Source organism: Manis javanica, chromosome 16 (genome assembly GCF_040802235.1).
Source record: "Manis javanica isolate MJ-LG chromosome 16, MJ_LKY, whole genome shotgun sequence".
NCBI lineage: Eukaryota > Metazoa > Chordata > Mammalia > Pholidota > Manidae > Manis > Manis javanica.
Window position 1 is genome coordinate 36,764,920 of NC_133171.1, and position 16,553 is coordinate 36,781,472.

The 16,553-nt window shown below is 38.5% G+C and overlaps 1 protein-coding gene across 25 annotated transcripts in view; it reads right to left on the bottom strand.

Annotated features, from left to right (window-relative positions):
- Positions 1-16,553, bottom strand: part of MLIP (muscular LMNA interacting protein) — a 253,253-nt gene that overhangs the window by 131,790 nt on the left and 104,910 nt on the right. For 4 of the 25 annotated variants that reach the window (XM_073225208.1, XM_073225204.1, XM_073225203.1 and 1 more), the window contains exons 1-3: positions 9,361-9,527; positions 3,257-3,412; positions 3-395 (exon numbers count right to left, since the gene is read on the bottom strand). In XM_073225208.1, the coding sequence (XP_073081309.1) occupies positions 3-395; positions 3,257-3,412; positions 9,361-9,465 (654 nt within the window). In that variant the 5' untranslated portion in view covers positions 9,466-9,527. Of the gene's footprint in view, positions 1-2; positions 396-3,256; positions 3,413-9,360; positions 9,544-16,553 lie in introns of those variants that run through there. The other 21 variants (XM_073225205.1, XM_073225198.1, XM_073225200.1 and 18 more) reach the window with 13 other exon arrangements.

Consider the following 16,553-nt stretch of genomic DNA (forward strand, 5'->3'; position numbering starts at 1 on the left):
ACCTGCCCGTGCTTTTGCTGAGGGGCCGTCCCATGAGGCATTGCAGGATGTGGCGGGGCCTGGAGGTCTGTGGCCCGGGTTTTGGGACGCACCACATCGGACACCAGGCTGGAGGAGATGGCTAGAGATTTGGGCCGGGTAGCGGTGGTGCCCGTTTCCCCTTGGGAGCCTTGTTCAACTTTTCTGCTTGTAGCTTCATCCTCCCCCTCTGAGTCCACAATGAAGACATATTCAGCTTTGAAGAGGTCACTTTGCTGCATCCCTTGAGGTTTGTTTGTTTTAAATCCCCTTCCTTGTGAAATCTTTCCACCGACCTCTGAAGGATAAATCACTGTCCCTCGGTCTCTCTCCCGTTGGCTCCCAGCATTCAAGGTCAAGTACTCACTGGAATTAGACTGCAATATATGTAGAGACATAAAAGCATTGCCATTGGTTCGATAAATGCACCTTTTTTTTGCATGCATTTTTAAACGTTAAACCTGTTCATAATCTCCAAGGATAAGAGTTTTAAAATATATATATATATATAAATCAGCCTAGTAGAAGAGATTGGATTGGAGTTAAGGGTTTACATTTACTGGCCCACCTGTTTGTCTTGGTCAAAGCCCAAACAATTTAGGGCACAGAATCAAAATCAATAAGTTAACCTGTTTTCAAATAAATCATGATATGATTTTTTTTGAAAGAGCAGACAACAGCAATGTTTTCCATGAAGACATTCATGAAACAAATGGGGATTGTTCAAGGGTTTACTTTCTATATAAGCCAAAGAAGGAAGGAAATCCCATTTTAGACAGTTTCTAAAATAATATGCATCTCCCAAATATCTGAGAGGAAAAATAAAACTGAACAAAACGCATACATATTAAGACAAAACAATCCAAACTAATTGGGAAGAACTCAGTAAGACACCAAAAAAAAAGTTGATATTTTTAGTACAAAGTATCTTTCACTGCTATTTTATATTGGGTTTGTAATTCTAAATCTTTCCCCATCCAGTTTTCTGTGAATATATAGAAGGTTTAAAAGACCAGGGGTAAGCTTTATCAAGTTTCCAAAACATGTTTTTTATAAAATTATAGTGTCAGTATACACTAAGATTGTGTTTGAAAGACCCAATGCCTCTTGGCTTTGATAACCACACTATGGTTACTATTCTTTTCTTTGCAACTTTCATTTAGGTCTAAAATTCCTTTAAAATTGAAATTTAAAAAATTCACTAAATAAACCAATTTAAATTTCAACTTTGGTGATCAAATTAATGCATACTAATACGTGTGAAAATAGAAGTCAAATAATTGATTAAATACAACTAAACTGAGGAGTTCATTTTATATAAACATTCCACATTTTTTAGTTGATGATGATACAGTCAAGATGAAATTCCCATTGCCTCTGGTTAGGATTTCTCTGACAATGGTCATTTCACATATTAAATTATAATACTATAGAGAACAAAAACCCAAATTGGAAAGAAATTTAAATTAAAAATAGAAAGAATCAAAGACAGAGAGACTGTTTTGGAAAGTTATAGAATAACTAAAAACTTGGCAAAAAATTGAACTAGTTTCTAAATCATTATAATGATTATTAATTACTAAATAATTATTAAGGATTATTAACACATAATATATGTAATAATATACTTTGTAATATAGCAATTACTGGTTAATAATTATTAAATATTATTAATGACCTCAAATAATTCCCTTCCTCCCCAGCCCATCATTCTCTATTCCTTTAGTCTGACGTGGGTTTCTTTACAGCACTTATCACTACCTGGGATTCTATTAGACACTTCTGTCTTTTTTATTGTCTGCCTTCCTAATAATAACTTACGTGAGATGACTCAGAATCCACAGCACCAAGCACATAGTATGTTCAGTAAATAGTTGTTAAATATATAAATAAATAAGAGATAGTATACCCTGTTCTATTATAATATTGAACTGTTTAAAAAATAGGAAAAAAATCCTAATTCTTTTAAAGAGGTAGTTGTGTGTTTATCATTGCAAACAGCAGGTGAGTATCAACATCTTAGGAAATTTTGGGAATTTGTAACCAAGATTATTGATTCATCTATCTATAGGCTTACATAGTCACCTAATAACAAAGGACCCCATGAATATATTATGTGTAGTTGAACACTGTTAGGGAGAAACTTCCCAGAAATGCCTATTGTGGTCCTCAGGATTTCTCTGAAATAATTTGGCTTCAATAGTCTTTGAAATAAAATTGTAGTATTGAAAATCCCAAAACCATAAACAGTTACTACTCTCTAGTTAAAACATTTTCATACAAAGTGAAAGACTATTTTATACCCTTTCAGTGGCTCAAAAATACCATAAAGCTCCCCAGTCCCATTTTACTTACAATAAGATACTATTAAAATGCATTTTAAGAGAATATTTTTTTACTCAAAATATCATTTTCTGACAGAAGTCACTTTCAAATTTTTTGTTAATTTCATTTCCAAACTTGGTCTTTTCTTACATAGGTATAATCAGGGTTTAAATATAATTTTATAACCTGTTTTGTCACTTAATATTATAAAGTTAATGTTTTCCATGGAATTATATAATCACTATAATTATAACTTTGTCAAGGTGATGGATTATCATATTCTTAACTTCTGATTGTTAGATATTAAGGTGTTTTTATTTTTCCCTATGTAACAATTTTCTTCATTTACACATTTTCCTTGAAATACATTTCCAAGAGTTAGGTTATTGAAAGGTTGTACACAGTTTTATCACTGGGAATAAGGTTTTCCACCAAAATCATATAAATTCACAAAACTAGCAGCAGATTGTGAGTATGCCAATATCTTTACAACTGCCTGACACTGGGATTACATTTTTTTAATGTTACTAATTTATTACATGTGAAACAATAACACCTTACTGTTTCATCTTGTATTTTCATTCAAGGTAAATTTAAACTTTTATTTTAATTTTGTTTTTATTATTTTAAGATTCATTTGGGAAAGGTGAGGTGCCAGAAGGTAGAATGTGTCATGTGAATAGCAAATAACAGAATATCAACTCAGAAGTGTTGAGAATAATGTACTAGAGAGAAGCTGGGATTTGGTAACACTTAGGTTCCCATTACATTGCTATATTTTTAGTCAACCTTAGATTTCACAGTCATCTCACCTTAAGCAGAGAAAATAAACATTCATACAAATTTCTAAGCTATTATTATGGACAATTTAATGTTAATTGCTTAATATAGAAAAGAATAAAAGTAATCCTACCCTATTTACAGTTTCTGGATTCTTATCACTTGATTCCTCAGGAATTTTAACAAGGAATTTAGAGGCATCAGCCAACTGAGAGTGGGTTGGTAGTCTTCTGACAGTGGGGACAAATGTGAAGATCAGAGGTTTGGCTTCAGAATCACCAGAAGAGACCTATGAGACATGTAATAAATTAGATTTTCAGTCTTATTGGAAGTGTATCTTGACTTTCTTTTCTACAAACCATGATATTTATCTCACTTATTTTGATAAATTGCCTATTGCCCTGTGATGGTGTGTGTGGTTGCCAATGACAGCAGCTATAAAAATAGTCATTGTGTATCAGACCCTTTTTTTATGATACCATTTATCAGTGAAAGCAATACAACCCCAGAAAGATCCTGTTGTAAGGGATAGCAATAAAACATAGATTGGCTAGTTGATCTGCTGGAATATTACAGGGCATCTTGACGTCAGTGGACTCATCACAAGCACAGCATCTGGTCTGTTTCAAAACTGGCTCTTATCCATTTAACCCAGGGTTATCAGGTTCAATTTGACTAATAATCACCAAGCATACAAGAAGCTTCCTACAGCCACCATTAATGAGAAAGCTGATATAGATTTAAAACTGAAAGTATGTTTTGCTGGGCATTGGAAAAGCAATGCCTGCTCTTGAGGATATGCCTGCTTTTTCATTCACTCTTCTTTCATTCAAAACACTGTGTTAAGTATTTGCTCTGTGGCAGGCACTCTGAAGCTAGAGATACACAGTAAAAAGGAAATAGTCCATAGGTCTCTCACAGGGAGCAAGAGGGTACACACAGAATACTAAGGGAGAAGCGACAAGGGGTACCTGCTACCCAGCCTGGGAAGCTCTGTCAGCAGCAACACCTGAACTCTAAGTTCCAGTGAAGAGGAAAAGAAGGATTCCCCAGGCAGAGGAAACCAGATGAGAGCCAGCCTGGAAAACAGCAGCACTGGTACGTAGATCAAGCTTGGATTTTGTCCCATCGATAACAGAGAACCATTGAAGTATTGCAGATGGGGAAATACCATGGTCCCATTAGAAGTTTAGATAGATAATTCTGGTTTTAAAAGACTCAAGGCTTAGTGACAGGGACAGAAAGCCAAGAGCGACAGATTGAGGATTAAACGGAAAGGGGGAAAGAAAAGATGGTCCTGTAGATTTCTCTTTCAAGAAGTTTGGATGAGAAGCAATATTCTGGCTCTAACTAAACCAAGGTTCCCTCTGAAGGCCTCTGCTTTCTCCAGAGCAGTTTTCTCTCAGTGGTGGCTGTTTCCTGTCACACTGGGACTGGAGGTAGAATAAGTGTCCTCCGTGCTCCTCTTTACTGTTTCCACACCACGGGTCTTCTTTTCTCTTACCTGAAATCTTCCAGCACTGAAACCTCATGTCCTCAGTCTCCGCCACTCACTACAGCACCCCATGCTGCAGTCATCTGCCCACACCAAGTCACACCCTTATTTCTTGGAAGATGTAGTTCCGGACTCATTTCTACTCTCTTTAACACTGTGCTTTGTATAATACCCAATATTATATCCCATGGGTAATTTTTCTAATACTGTGTTGCCTTGACCTTTTCTTTCCCTTGCCTCTCACATCCCCAGCCTAGACAAACAGTCACAACCTGTCCATAATTTCATTTCATTCTCTGACCACCACGTCTTTGCTTCCCATACCTCTCCCACTAGTACTCCAACTCCGACATTTCTCAGATCCCACCAGAATCAGTCTATTGATCCTTCCAACATTTTATTTTCCATTCTTTCTTTTTGTTTTTTTAACTAACCTCAATGGCCGCATTTCCAGTAATTGCTCCAGTGCATACCTTTCAAATGCTTTGCCCTCTCTCACGTCATCATCCCCATTTGGGTAAATCACAATCCTAACCCCCACCTACTCTACTCCTACACCACACAGGTCCGTGTTTGGGGAAAATCATACAACCATGCTTCATGGTTTTGCTCCGGATTTATGACTGTGTGTCTCAAACAGACCTTTCAAGGCCACTCTGTAACCACACTATACTTCTATAACCCCATCACTTTCTTAGTCCCCTAGAAAACTCACATATTTTCCTCTTTTTTCAAACCCCCAACATCTTCTTTTCTAGTCTTACTCTGAGCTGATGACTTTCTCATTTCACTGAGATAGTTACAGCAATCAGAAAAGAACTTCCAAGGTCCCCATCACCATATCTACTCAGCCACGTTCATCGCTATCCTTTTATGGGAACTTCAGTCCTGTCACTACACTACCACTAAAACCAACCATTACTTGAGCATTTTGCTGTATACTTACTCTCATTTATTCAACATTTCAACAAAGTCTTATTAAATGCCTACTACATGCTAGGCACTGCTCTAGGGGTTGTGATATAACAGTACACAAAGATCTCTACCCCGATGGAATTTATATTCTAGTGGAGGAAGAAGTAAACAAAAATATATATATAACATATTTAGTATTTTGAATAGTTACAGGCTATGAAGACTGACTGTAAGGCTATTGCAATAACCCATGGGAGAGAAAACAGTAGACTGAACTTCCGTTGCTGTAGTAACAGTGATAAAAAGTGTTACACTATGGCTGTATTCTAAGGAAAAAGTAGAATTTGCTTAAAATTAGTTGTGTGATATAAGAAATAGACAAGAGTTAAGACAAGTACAAATTTTTAACCTGAATAACTAAAAGAAATGAGATTTTATTCCCTGAAATGGAGAAAACAACAGGTAAAAGCTGGTCTAAACAAGTAGTGACTCTGTGGCATCTTACCACACTGATGGACAGTGACTTCAAGGGGGTTTGGGGGGAACTCGATAATATTGGTGAATGTAGTAACTACAATGTTTTTCATGCAAAACCTTCATAAGAGTATATACCAATGATACCTTAATTTAAAAAAATAAAAAATTCTGGTCTAAAACAAAGATCAAATTCAATATGCCAAGTATAAATCCAAGTTGAAATGTGAGTATGGAAGTCAAGTTTAGAGGAAAGTCTGTACTAGAGATAAAATTATTAGGGCTGTTCACCCATATACATGGTATTTACAAATGATGAGACTAGATGATACCAGGAGGGAGTAAACACAAAAAGAAAAAGAGGTCCAAGGTTGAACACTCCAGAACTCTAACACCACATGAACCAGCAGCTGAGGAAGAACTAGTAAAGGTGATATGATGTTTTAAGGGAAATAGAAAAGCTTGAAACATCATTGACAGCAATAGGAGGAGGCCTGACCATAAGCAAAAGGACTGACAGGCTATGCTGAGGGCCCAGCTCAAACGTAAATCCATGCATGTGCAGCGGAACAATTTGCTTGGCTGTTTGATATTCTCCTCAAGTGCCTATCATAGGAAGAGAGAGAGTGAATTACAGCACTTACAGAACTGATGTTTGGAGATAGTTTGGGCAGAAGGATGTTGTGAGTATAAGGAAACCGAGGGTACTGATGAGAAGACATAAAGTGATGAACCGTGGAGCTGAGTTTAGATAGGTAAAGATGAGGGACCCTCAGATGCAAGAACTAAATTATCTCCATGGCCCAGAAAACAGATCTGAGAGCATGGTCAGAGTTTGGGAAGATGTCTTGGGGTTTTAGTATGGTATTTGAGGATTCGTGATTTAGAAATATGGTAATTCTAGATAATTATATGGTCTTGCCTCTGGCCTTGAGGCTGAGTATCGAAGATTAAAAAAACAGAAAAGTCACTGAGCTTGTGAAGGTCAAGGAACCATGAGACAAGAGTGTTGACAAGGCCATCCTTGTGAAGATGAAAGCCATGCTTGATGACAGCAAGACTGGGCTGGAGAGAGACTGTTAGCATGGTGAGGCTGGGAACAGGGGGTCCCTGGGACAGGCAAGTACCTGGGGCACTAGATTATCAATTGGATATTTTCTTTGTGAGCATGCAATCAGAGAAATGGATATTCTTGCAGGTTTCACCCAATTTACAGGCCTAACGAACTAACTCAGGACCACTTATCATAGGAAAAAACTGGTAACTAAAAATGAAAACACCCATGCCTTCTAGAAAAAATACATGTTCTTTAGGGGGTGTAAAATACACAGACAAATCCTTCCTAGCCGATTTTCATGTTTTAATATTATTTTCTGCCTTTAAAGATATTCGTCACTATTCCCTCATTGTGGTCATGTCACAATTCCCAGGTTGCAGCTTATCACCAGAAAATAATAACTTAATGCTTTCCTTTATAGAAAAGAACATTAGATCCCTTGTGGGATGTGAGAATCCCGCCAGTCTTATCACCAATAAACAACACAACACACTTCCTAGCTACATTATTTTCTAGAAAGTTTTCTTTACATGACTAGCTTTACCACTATAATGATGAATGGAGACTGGTTTTAGCAACAAAACTCACTGAGGGCAGTTCAGATAATTCATCATAGAATTTCATTTATGTAGGAAGTAAAGACAGTCCTCTAGAAGTCAAAGAAGAAGTGAAATTATGACCTTGTCTTCAGATTTTTTAGGCATGCCCTCATTTCCTCACGTGATGACTATAGGTCTGTATCAGGTTCTATTCAAATGAAATTTAAATACTGATGTATGAAAGGCTTCAGTATAAGCTGCATGGTTCTGAGTAAGTGGCTTTGCCTTCTAAAGCACATACAATGACAAAAATTTACTTCACCTAAGGAGGCTTGTGCAGTTTGTATAATTCAATGCTATGTAAATCTCTAAAATATGCATAGATCTCCACTACTGATCCATCATAAACTATAGACCTTTTAAAAGTTAAGAGCTATAGTTTTGGCAAATAAAATGGAGAGTATCAGTGAAAACTGATGCTTCAATGAATAAGGTGTGCTTTTATAACAATGCCCTCAAAGAAATTCCAAGAACATTAACCACATGTTGACACAGAAGGCCACCAAAAAGAAGTAAAAGTATTTCCCTCTACTTTATTGTTTCATTTTCCTACAGAAACATCCGTATCCTATGTAAAATTTCTTTACCAGTGAAGAACAATTTTTTTATTTTAGTTGAATACATGGTGTTATTCAAGAATAACATAAAAATTAGGAAATCTAATAGGTCTAAAGTATTTATTCATCTTCCTAGGTGACTATTAGAGAACAAGATCAGAGATAAATTCCTGTACAGACATAAATCCACAGAAGAACAAGCATAGAAAGGACAACAGTTTAGTATTCACTTTTAAGCTGGGAGTACAATGCTATCCTGGGGCTCTTTTCAGTGCCTTTACCTAGCATCTTCCTCTTATCTTACCAAGGATGTACAAATTTTTTTGTGTGTACAGAATTTCAGCTGGAAAGGATTTGAAATTACACCGGCTCCATTATGTAACATTTAAATGAAGAGCCATGTGTTAGCTGGTAGACTGCTGAATCCCTTACTCAGAAGAGAAAAACATATATATTTGCTATTTACTGAAGCCCATGGCCAAGTTCCAATGGAGCCCAGAAATGAATTGCTATGGTGATGAAAAATCATTTTCTACACAAAGCAGAAACAGATGCATGTTAATACCATTGCACTGGTTAAATGCCAATTAACACTTTCAGTTGCCGATGCCATTTAAAAGCACATCTTACTTCCTATCCTTGGGAAACTCTTTTAATAATAGAAATTAGATCTGAAAGATTAAAAGCCTAAATGGGTTCAAAGTGCTCAAAATCTCTGAGTCTTTCACCTTCTCACCACACAGCCGAATAATAATTTAAGAAATTATTTTCTCCCATGCCTTGCAGGCTGACTGCTTCTTTTCTCAGTTTCAGGCTGCAATGCCTTCCCTTCTTCTTCCCTAAAACTTCTCTTCCAGTGTTGACACCCACACTCACAGATGGCCACTAGCCTCCTGTTGAGAAGAGGCATTACAGGGTGTTTTAGCATCAGCACTACACCAAGGGCAGCCTGAGCCGTGGCTTGGGTTGCCCAGTGAACAGTTTTAATTTATCTGCTTAGTCTTTCCACTAACTGTAGATTACATTTCATTTTGCTATACAGTTGAATTGATCTACACCCGGGCAGCTCTCCCTCAACAAATACCACAGAGCACAGCCTTTAAAAGTTCTTGCAAGCATTAAGGAAAGACCTCCTTTTACCTGGGGTGTGGTCTGAATGCTCCCTGCTAAGATGCACGAGTTCACTGGGCAGTCACTGTTCCCCGCAGTCACTCCGACGCCCCTCTCCTGGAAGCATTGATTCATCACATAAGGGAGTGAGCAGAGCAATGACTGAGGTGGGAACGGAGCCTCTCCCTCACACACACACACTCACATGGCAAAAAGAATTCTCAAAAAAGGTAGAGTGGAACCCTCCCTGGGTCGATGAATTTTGTCAGCTCCAAAGAGTAGATAAATGGTGAGACAATTTTTACATTTGGAACTTTGTGAGAGATCATATATTGACTGCTGAAATGGAGCCAAAAGAAGTAAAAAAAAAAACCTGCCACTTCTATGTGTTTGCCCTCTTTTCCTTTCATGTGTGTATTCCAATTACATATTCTGCAAAAGGAAGAGAAAAGCCAGATTGTACAGCAACAAGAAGCTGACTGAAGGGCCCGAGCACCTGCCAATCTCAGTTATCAGTTGGCCACGCTCACTGAGAACGTTTAGAGGTACAAACACATGCAGACACTGTCTAAATAAAGAACACGAAAACACACAGTCATCACTGCAAAAAATCAATAACTTTATCGGCCCTTGGCATAGAAATAGCTAGCAACGATACACAGGAGCATCTGTAGTGAATGAAGTTTGGCTATTAATCAAATTAGCTCTAAAATAAGGCTTGAAATCAAATATTTGTCAAAACAGAATTCCATTCCCAGGTTCCTGCAAGACAGTGAGCTCCCTCACCACTGACGACAAACCTCAACACTTCACACATGAAACTGATCAGAGTCTTCACCTTTCACTATTTCCATTTTCTAAGTATTGATTTTTCTCCAAATCTGTAATATCTACATTTGTGCTTTGGCAATAAAAGATGCTGTGTCCCAAGGACTGGCTGTAGACCAAAGGCTGAGGAAAGGGATGAAGGTTTTATTTTAGGGATCTAGATGATACCTCTTAACGTTTTCAGAAGTCTGAATTTGTGGAAACATTATAAGTAAATTAATTGTCCAAAGTGATGCTATTAGTACACTGGCAAAAACTATTCCAAATAACACAGTACTTTTTGATCTAGAAAATCATCTCAATTTTTGAATGTAAGTGCTGAGTTATATCACTAAACAAATTATGTGCTTTTTTCTATGCTATGTATACAGAAGAGAACATAATAGCCTTCTGCCCTTAAAAAGCTTATAGTCCAATAGAGAACATAAAACAGGTATACAGATAACAGATATAAAGCAAAAGAGAAAAAAAGCCCATACTGCAGATCTGAAAGTTTACCCATAAACCACCATGAGATCTCAGGAAAATGCAGCTTCTGACTGAAGAGGTTTGGGGTGGGGTCTCAGATTCTGCATTTCCAACGAGCTCCCAGTCAATGCCCTGATGCTGCTCTGCGATACCTGAGTAGCAAAAACTTCGAGGAATTTCTGGATCACAACGACTGGAGTAATTCAAAGAGGACATGGCATTTGGGCTTCACGGAGAAGGAGAGGGGACAGGGGACCCATGAAGGTGGAAAAGCATAACACCTATTCCAAACAGAAAAAGGCATGAGCAAAGGCACCTGCCAGAACAGCAGAAGCAGCAGATATCATCTGAAAGAACAGGACCCTGGAGTCAGATCATTCCTGGCTGTGGGACACGGGGAAGTTACCGAACCTCTGCGGACTCAGTCCTCTCACCTATGAGTGTGGATAAGAATGGTACCTATTTCACAGGGCTCCTGTGAGGATTACAACAAAAACCAGCACATGAAACCTTAGCTGTGTGCTAGGCAAATACTTAATATACGTCACTCCTCTGAGGACTGTTACTATCCAAGTTGGTAAATAACAGAGAATAAAAGAAATAAGACTAGAAAGGCAGAGTAGGACTACATCATCAAAGCTCTTGAGCTAAGGTGTATTAGTGTCATTTGGTGGGGAGTAGGGATAAAAGTACACGTCCAAACATCAGAGGGTAGCATTAGTAAATCCAAAAGGCCACACCCATCTCAAAGCTGTAGTGTGACTCCCCAAAGGGAAGGAACAGCCCAGCCTTTTGTCAATGGTTCCATCAGTTTATTCTAAGTGGATGCAAACAGTGTAGCTCTTCTCCTATATCACCTTCTGTCCTTCTCCCTCTGATCCATTATTTCTCTCATGCCTGTCCCCAGACATAAAGCAGTACCTAGCCATGCTGACACACCCAAATTTGGGAGAGGAAATACTTCCACTCCTATCTTTTGCCCCACTTGAATTCTTCCTTGTATCATTTTACAACATGAGAACCAATTAAAGTAATACATTATTTTGCTCTGTAGTCTCACTGGCAACTTATCTTTAGCCATTTTATTTCCTTTCTCTTATTAATAATTGTTGGTGTTATAAACTATTCCTTATATGGATAGAAGTCATAATTTTTACTTGAAAAGAAGAAACATAATAGCCATGCATTATAACAGCATGCTTCAGCCATCTGGTTAGTAACTATATATAGTCTCAAAGAGCATATTATGTAGGACAATTTCTATAGAAACCAATCTCATTTGAATAGATACTGATGGCACCTGGTCAAAAAAAAAAAGCTCCACTCTTGGATGACAAAGAAAAAGTAAGTTACTTACACAGGAGAGGGAGGTGGAGAGAGCCGATCATTCGATTAAAAATGCTTTCCCTATAGGTAAGAAGATCACATAGGATCTGCCCAAGACTTTGAGGCATTTTATAAACACAAACACTTAATGATCTGCCTTCACAAAGGAACACAAAATGCTCTGTTGTGTAATCTTTTTCCAAAAGAAAATAAAGTTTGTCAAAGTTTACAACAGAGAAATACAATCTAAAATACTCTTTAAAATCTAGCATTTTCAACGGCTGAAGTAGGACATCCTTCACCCTTCTTACTAAACAGATATTACTGTAATACCTTCCAGCTGAAAGACCCTTCACATACTGCTTTTAGAATAAATAATGTAGAATAAATAGCTTCTCTTTCTGACATGGGAAACAAATTTAAGGAAAAAAAATAGATTAGTCCACAAAAGTTTGCCCAGAAGCATGTGATTAAACAGATCTAACAGCCAAGGCTATTCAGACAACCTGTTTGTCTGTTCTCAATGCTTTGTGTTTGATAAAAGAAGGTAATAGGGACCCCCTTTATTTTTCTTAATAAACACCTGATGAGTGCCAGGCACTACTGTAAGCTCTGAGAGACATCAGGATAAAGACTGGGACCCTGTTCTCACCCTATTCTCATAAGTGTCACAAGTTACAGCTGCAGTGAGTGAAGTTACGGGAGTGCGCAAGGTGACATGCCTAGTACAGGCTACATGAGGAAGTGGGCTCAGGCCATCCCCGGGGGGATTTCACTCTTAGCTTTTGCACTCTTAGATCCTGTTCCCAGTGACCAAATTGGGACACTTACTGCTTTAGCACTGGGCATTTTTCCTCTGAAGATGGGAATCCCTGGGAGTCTGGAGCCCTGTCCCCAGGGTACTGGGACACAGCCTAAGTTTGGCCTCATCTGTCTTGGGCATCTGTATTGGCCTCATCTGGATTGCTTGGACTCCTGTTATTACTGCTGGTAGATTTTCTTCTCTATGGGGTAAATCCTCCTAGTTAAAAGGATACTAGTAACACTTTTTAATTCAAATAAACCAGGGGCTCCCAAGTATTGAAGAAAATCTAGCACCTAAGTGAGACTGTTTGACATTAGATATTCAGAAGAAATGAACAGGCTTTATAGAGGATAGAATTTGAAAGAGGAACAGATACAATGATTTTAAAAAAACTTTTACCCAGTAGGAATAAGTGTCTGATGGTCAACCTCCTCTTAAAAGCAGAATCACTTTCCTGGTTTGACTTCTGGCTCATTTCCTTCAGTGGGTCCCCTACCCACTCCCTGGGCATTCTTTCTTAGCATTGTACCATCTCACCCTTCAGTTTTGAAGTCACTCCTTGGATTATCTCAGCCAGTTCAATACCTTTAAAATAGTGTTTATAAACCAATGTAACCCAAACTTATTTCCCCAGCTCAGATGGCTTTCCTGGATAATACACTCATATACCCAACCAATATCTTCACTTGAATTTCTCATAGACATCTGAAACTTAATATATCTGAAACTGAATGATTGGTCTTTCTCTTGAAACTGTTCCCCAATCTCTAAATTTTCCCCCACTTCGGCATGTTGCTATACCTCTTCCTCCTTGCTTAGGCCCAAACTTATGGGCTCATATGGATTTTCCTTGTTTCCCATAAACCCCATCAATATATCAGTATTGATCAGTCTACTGATATTCTTGGTTCTTACAACCCTCATCAATATACTAGTATATCTCCCTCTAAAATAAATCCAGAAAATGAAGATAGCTCACATGTCCCAACAGACCTACCACCATCTCTCTGAATCACTTCCTCCTAAACTAGGCTCTCTGCTCCACTTCACCTTCTGGAGAGGATGCTCTGGTAAAGCATCCCTCTCTCTCCAGGCTGAAGGATGACTCCCCAGCTGCCGCTCTCCAAAGAACTGCCCTCAGCTGGGCAAAGCTCCTTGCCCGAAGTCCCGCCTCCCCACTCAGGGGCAGCCTGCATCCAGCGGCTACTCAATGCACCCATATGAAGGCCTGCTACTCTCGTTTCAATTCGGAACAACTCTAAAGGACAGTTCCAGTTTCAGAGCTCTTCATGGGGTCATTGGGCTCTTGTTGATACTAGTGCAGCCCAATTCTCCCTCTGCCCAATCTTGCTTCCTTTCCATCTCCCACAGGGGTTGTCCCTGAAAGCACTTCCATGAGGCCAACCTTCCCGCATTACTATCTCCGGCTCAGACTCTGCTTCCTGGGAACCTGACCTGTCACACCTCCCTACAGTTATTTTCCACACAGTAGCAAGACTGAGTCTTTAAAACAGAAGTCAGACATATCACTTCCCCTCTACTCGTGACTATTGATATAATATGGGAATATGCATTTTTCTCTATAGTAAAAGGGGAGGCAGTAGCACCCTCTTGTATATTCCAGAGATATTTACATATGAAGAATTGCTTTCAAAACACCTTCATCATAGTCTATAGATAGAAATTGTATCTGTATTACTCAGTTTTGACAATGATGAAAGCTGTGTTCAAAAAGTGTTCTTAAAATGACTCAATGAGAAAAGGGTTTAACTGATGATTTTAAAAAGCTCTAAAAGCTCTAAGCTCCTTACATTCAGGCTCTGCCTGCCAGGGCAAGTCATGAACCATGCCCCCTGCCCACAGGGCATCTTGTCATAGAAAAGATCAATAACCAATGTTTTGTCATTAGAGTCACATCTGGACTTTTAGAAGCAACAGCATTTTAAATTAACTTCCTCATAGAATACGCTTAATGTGTGTCAGGACATGCATGTCAAGAAAATAACTATTACTATACATATTTTATATTTTATATTAATCCATCATTTCTTTTCACTTACATTCTACAGAAAGACTCTTAGCAAAATGACTCTTAGCAAATAGCTGAAGGCAAATATTAGAGAGCCAGGTTTTTGGCAGTTTAGTCTTGGGCTAACCTTGATTGGAAGAATAGAGAGTAATATAAGAGTAGAACAAAAGAATGGTGTTTGCAATACAGTAGAGGGAACATGGCAAGTACCTTAGGTAAGTGAGTCCCGGAATCCCACACTCTCTGCCAACTGTGAGCTCTGGGACCCAGGCAGACTCTTGATCTCTCTGAGCCTCACTTATTTATGACCATAGAATTTATCACACAAACTTGGAAACTCCCAAGTGTGAAAGGGATGAGAGGAGGATTGTTAGTAATTACTTTAGGACAAATGCATAGAGTGGGACTATCTTGAGCAAACTAAGACATAATGAGCCTACTTATTTGCAATATTGAGATAACAGTATCTGAATACTGTTGTGAGGTTAAAACGGCATAATACAATATGCTATGTAGGAAGAAGATACATGTATTCAATAACAGTTATTTCTCCCTTCTCATAAATAGAAATTGGATATCAGTTCGGGATGGGGATGACAGAAGCAGTTTATTGTGTTATCTTTTGAAACGCAGAGCAAGACCAATGACTGACAAGGTCCTGACTCTGTTAGGAACACGCTCCAGCAACCCTCTCCCAAGTTCACTCCTCTCCACCTGCTGGGTTCTAGGAACCTCAGAGACTCCAGGATGAATCAGTTTAATCTGCATCATGAGGGTAACATGGTTTCTGACACACGATGTACTTCATAAACTCACTCCCCAAAGACTCCTTCCCTGACTCCACAGGGTAGATACAACGTGCTCTTATACACTCCCCTAGTACCTTGGGAGTGTATCATATGCTTGTTCCTGGCTCACCAGTTGGAACATAAGCACCAGGACAATAAGAAATTCCTATTCTTTTCCCTGCTGTAACCCCAGCACCTAGTATAGTGCCTATCACATAGTGGGGAGGGTGATGGGAGGCAAATAAATTTTCATTAAATAGATGAATGCATGCATTCATGATAGTTGCATGGAAATTCAGAAATGGCAAGAGAGATTTTTGTCTTCAAGGAACATACAGTATCAGGGTCCATAGAGAAATAAGAGATTTAATCACTGTATAGTTTTTTTATTTTGAAGATACAGCACATATAAAAATAGCAACTTGCACTGATTGCTAAAGCTGTGAATGTTTTAGGAGTGTATGTAAGCAGTCAACATCAAAAGGGTGTGTGAGAGGGGCTGGGGTGCATGAAGATGGAAAAGCATCTCTTGTCTAGATCTCTCCTCCCAGTCTTGGCAGCCATGGCCTGTTACCGTGGCTACCTAAGACACTTCACCCACTCATCCTAAGAACAGATTTTATCCTACATATAATATATTACACATAAATCCCATTTGACAATTTTTAAGTGATGCTGCTCTTGATACTTAATATACATCATGTCTTGTATTCCACAAAAGCTGGCAAAAGAATTATGTCTACTAGACAGTGAAGAAAAATGAGATTCAAGGACATTAAACTACTTGCTTAACCAGCACATGATGCAATTTGGATTTGAACTCAGTTCTCCTTGGCTAGAACCCAGGTTAATGTTGACTCATTTGCTGGCTGTATCCACCAGCCTGACCTTAGAAATAAATGCTCATTTATGGAAAGTGATGAGAAAGGTGGTAGGTAGCACAGGGTACATTACAATGCAATAGCCAATAAGGATTCTG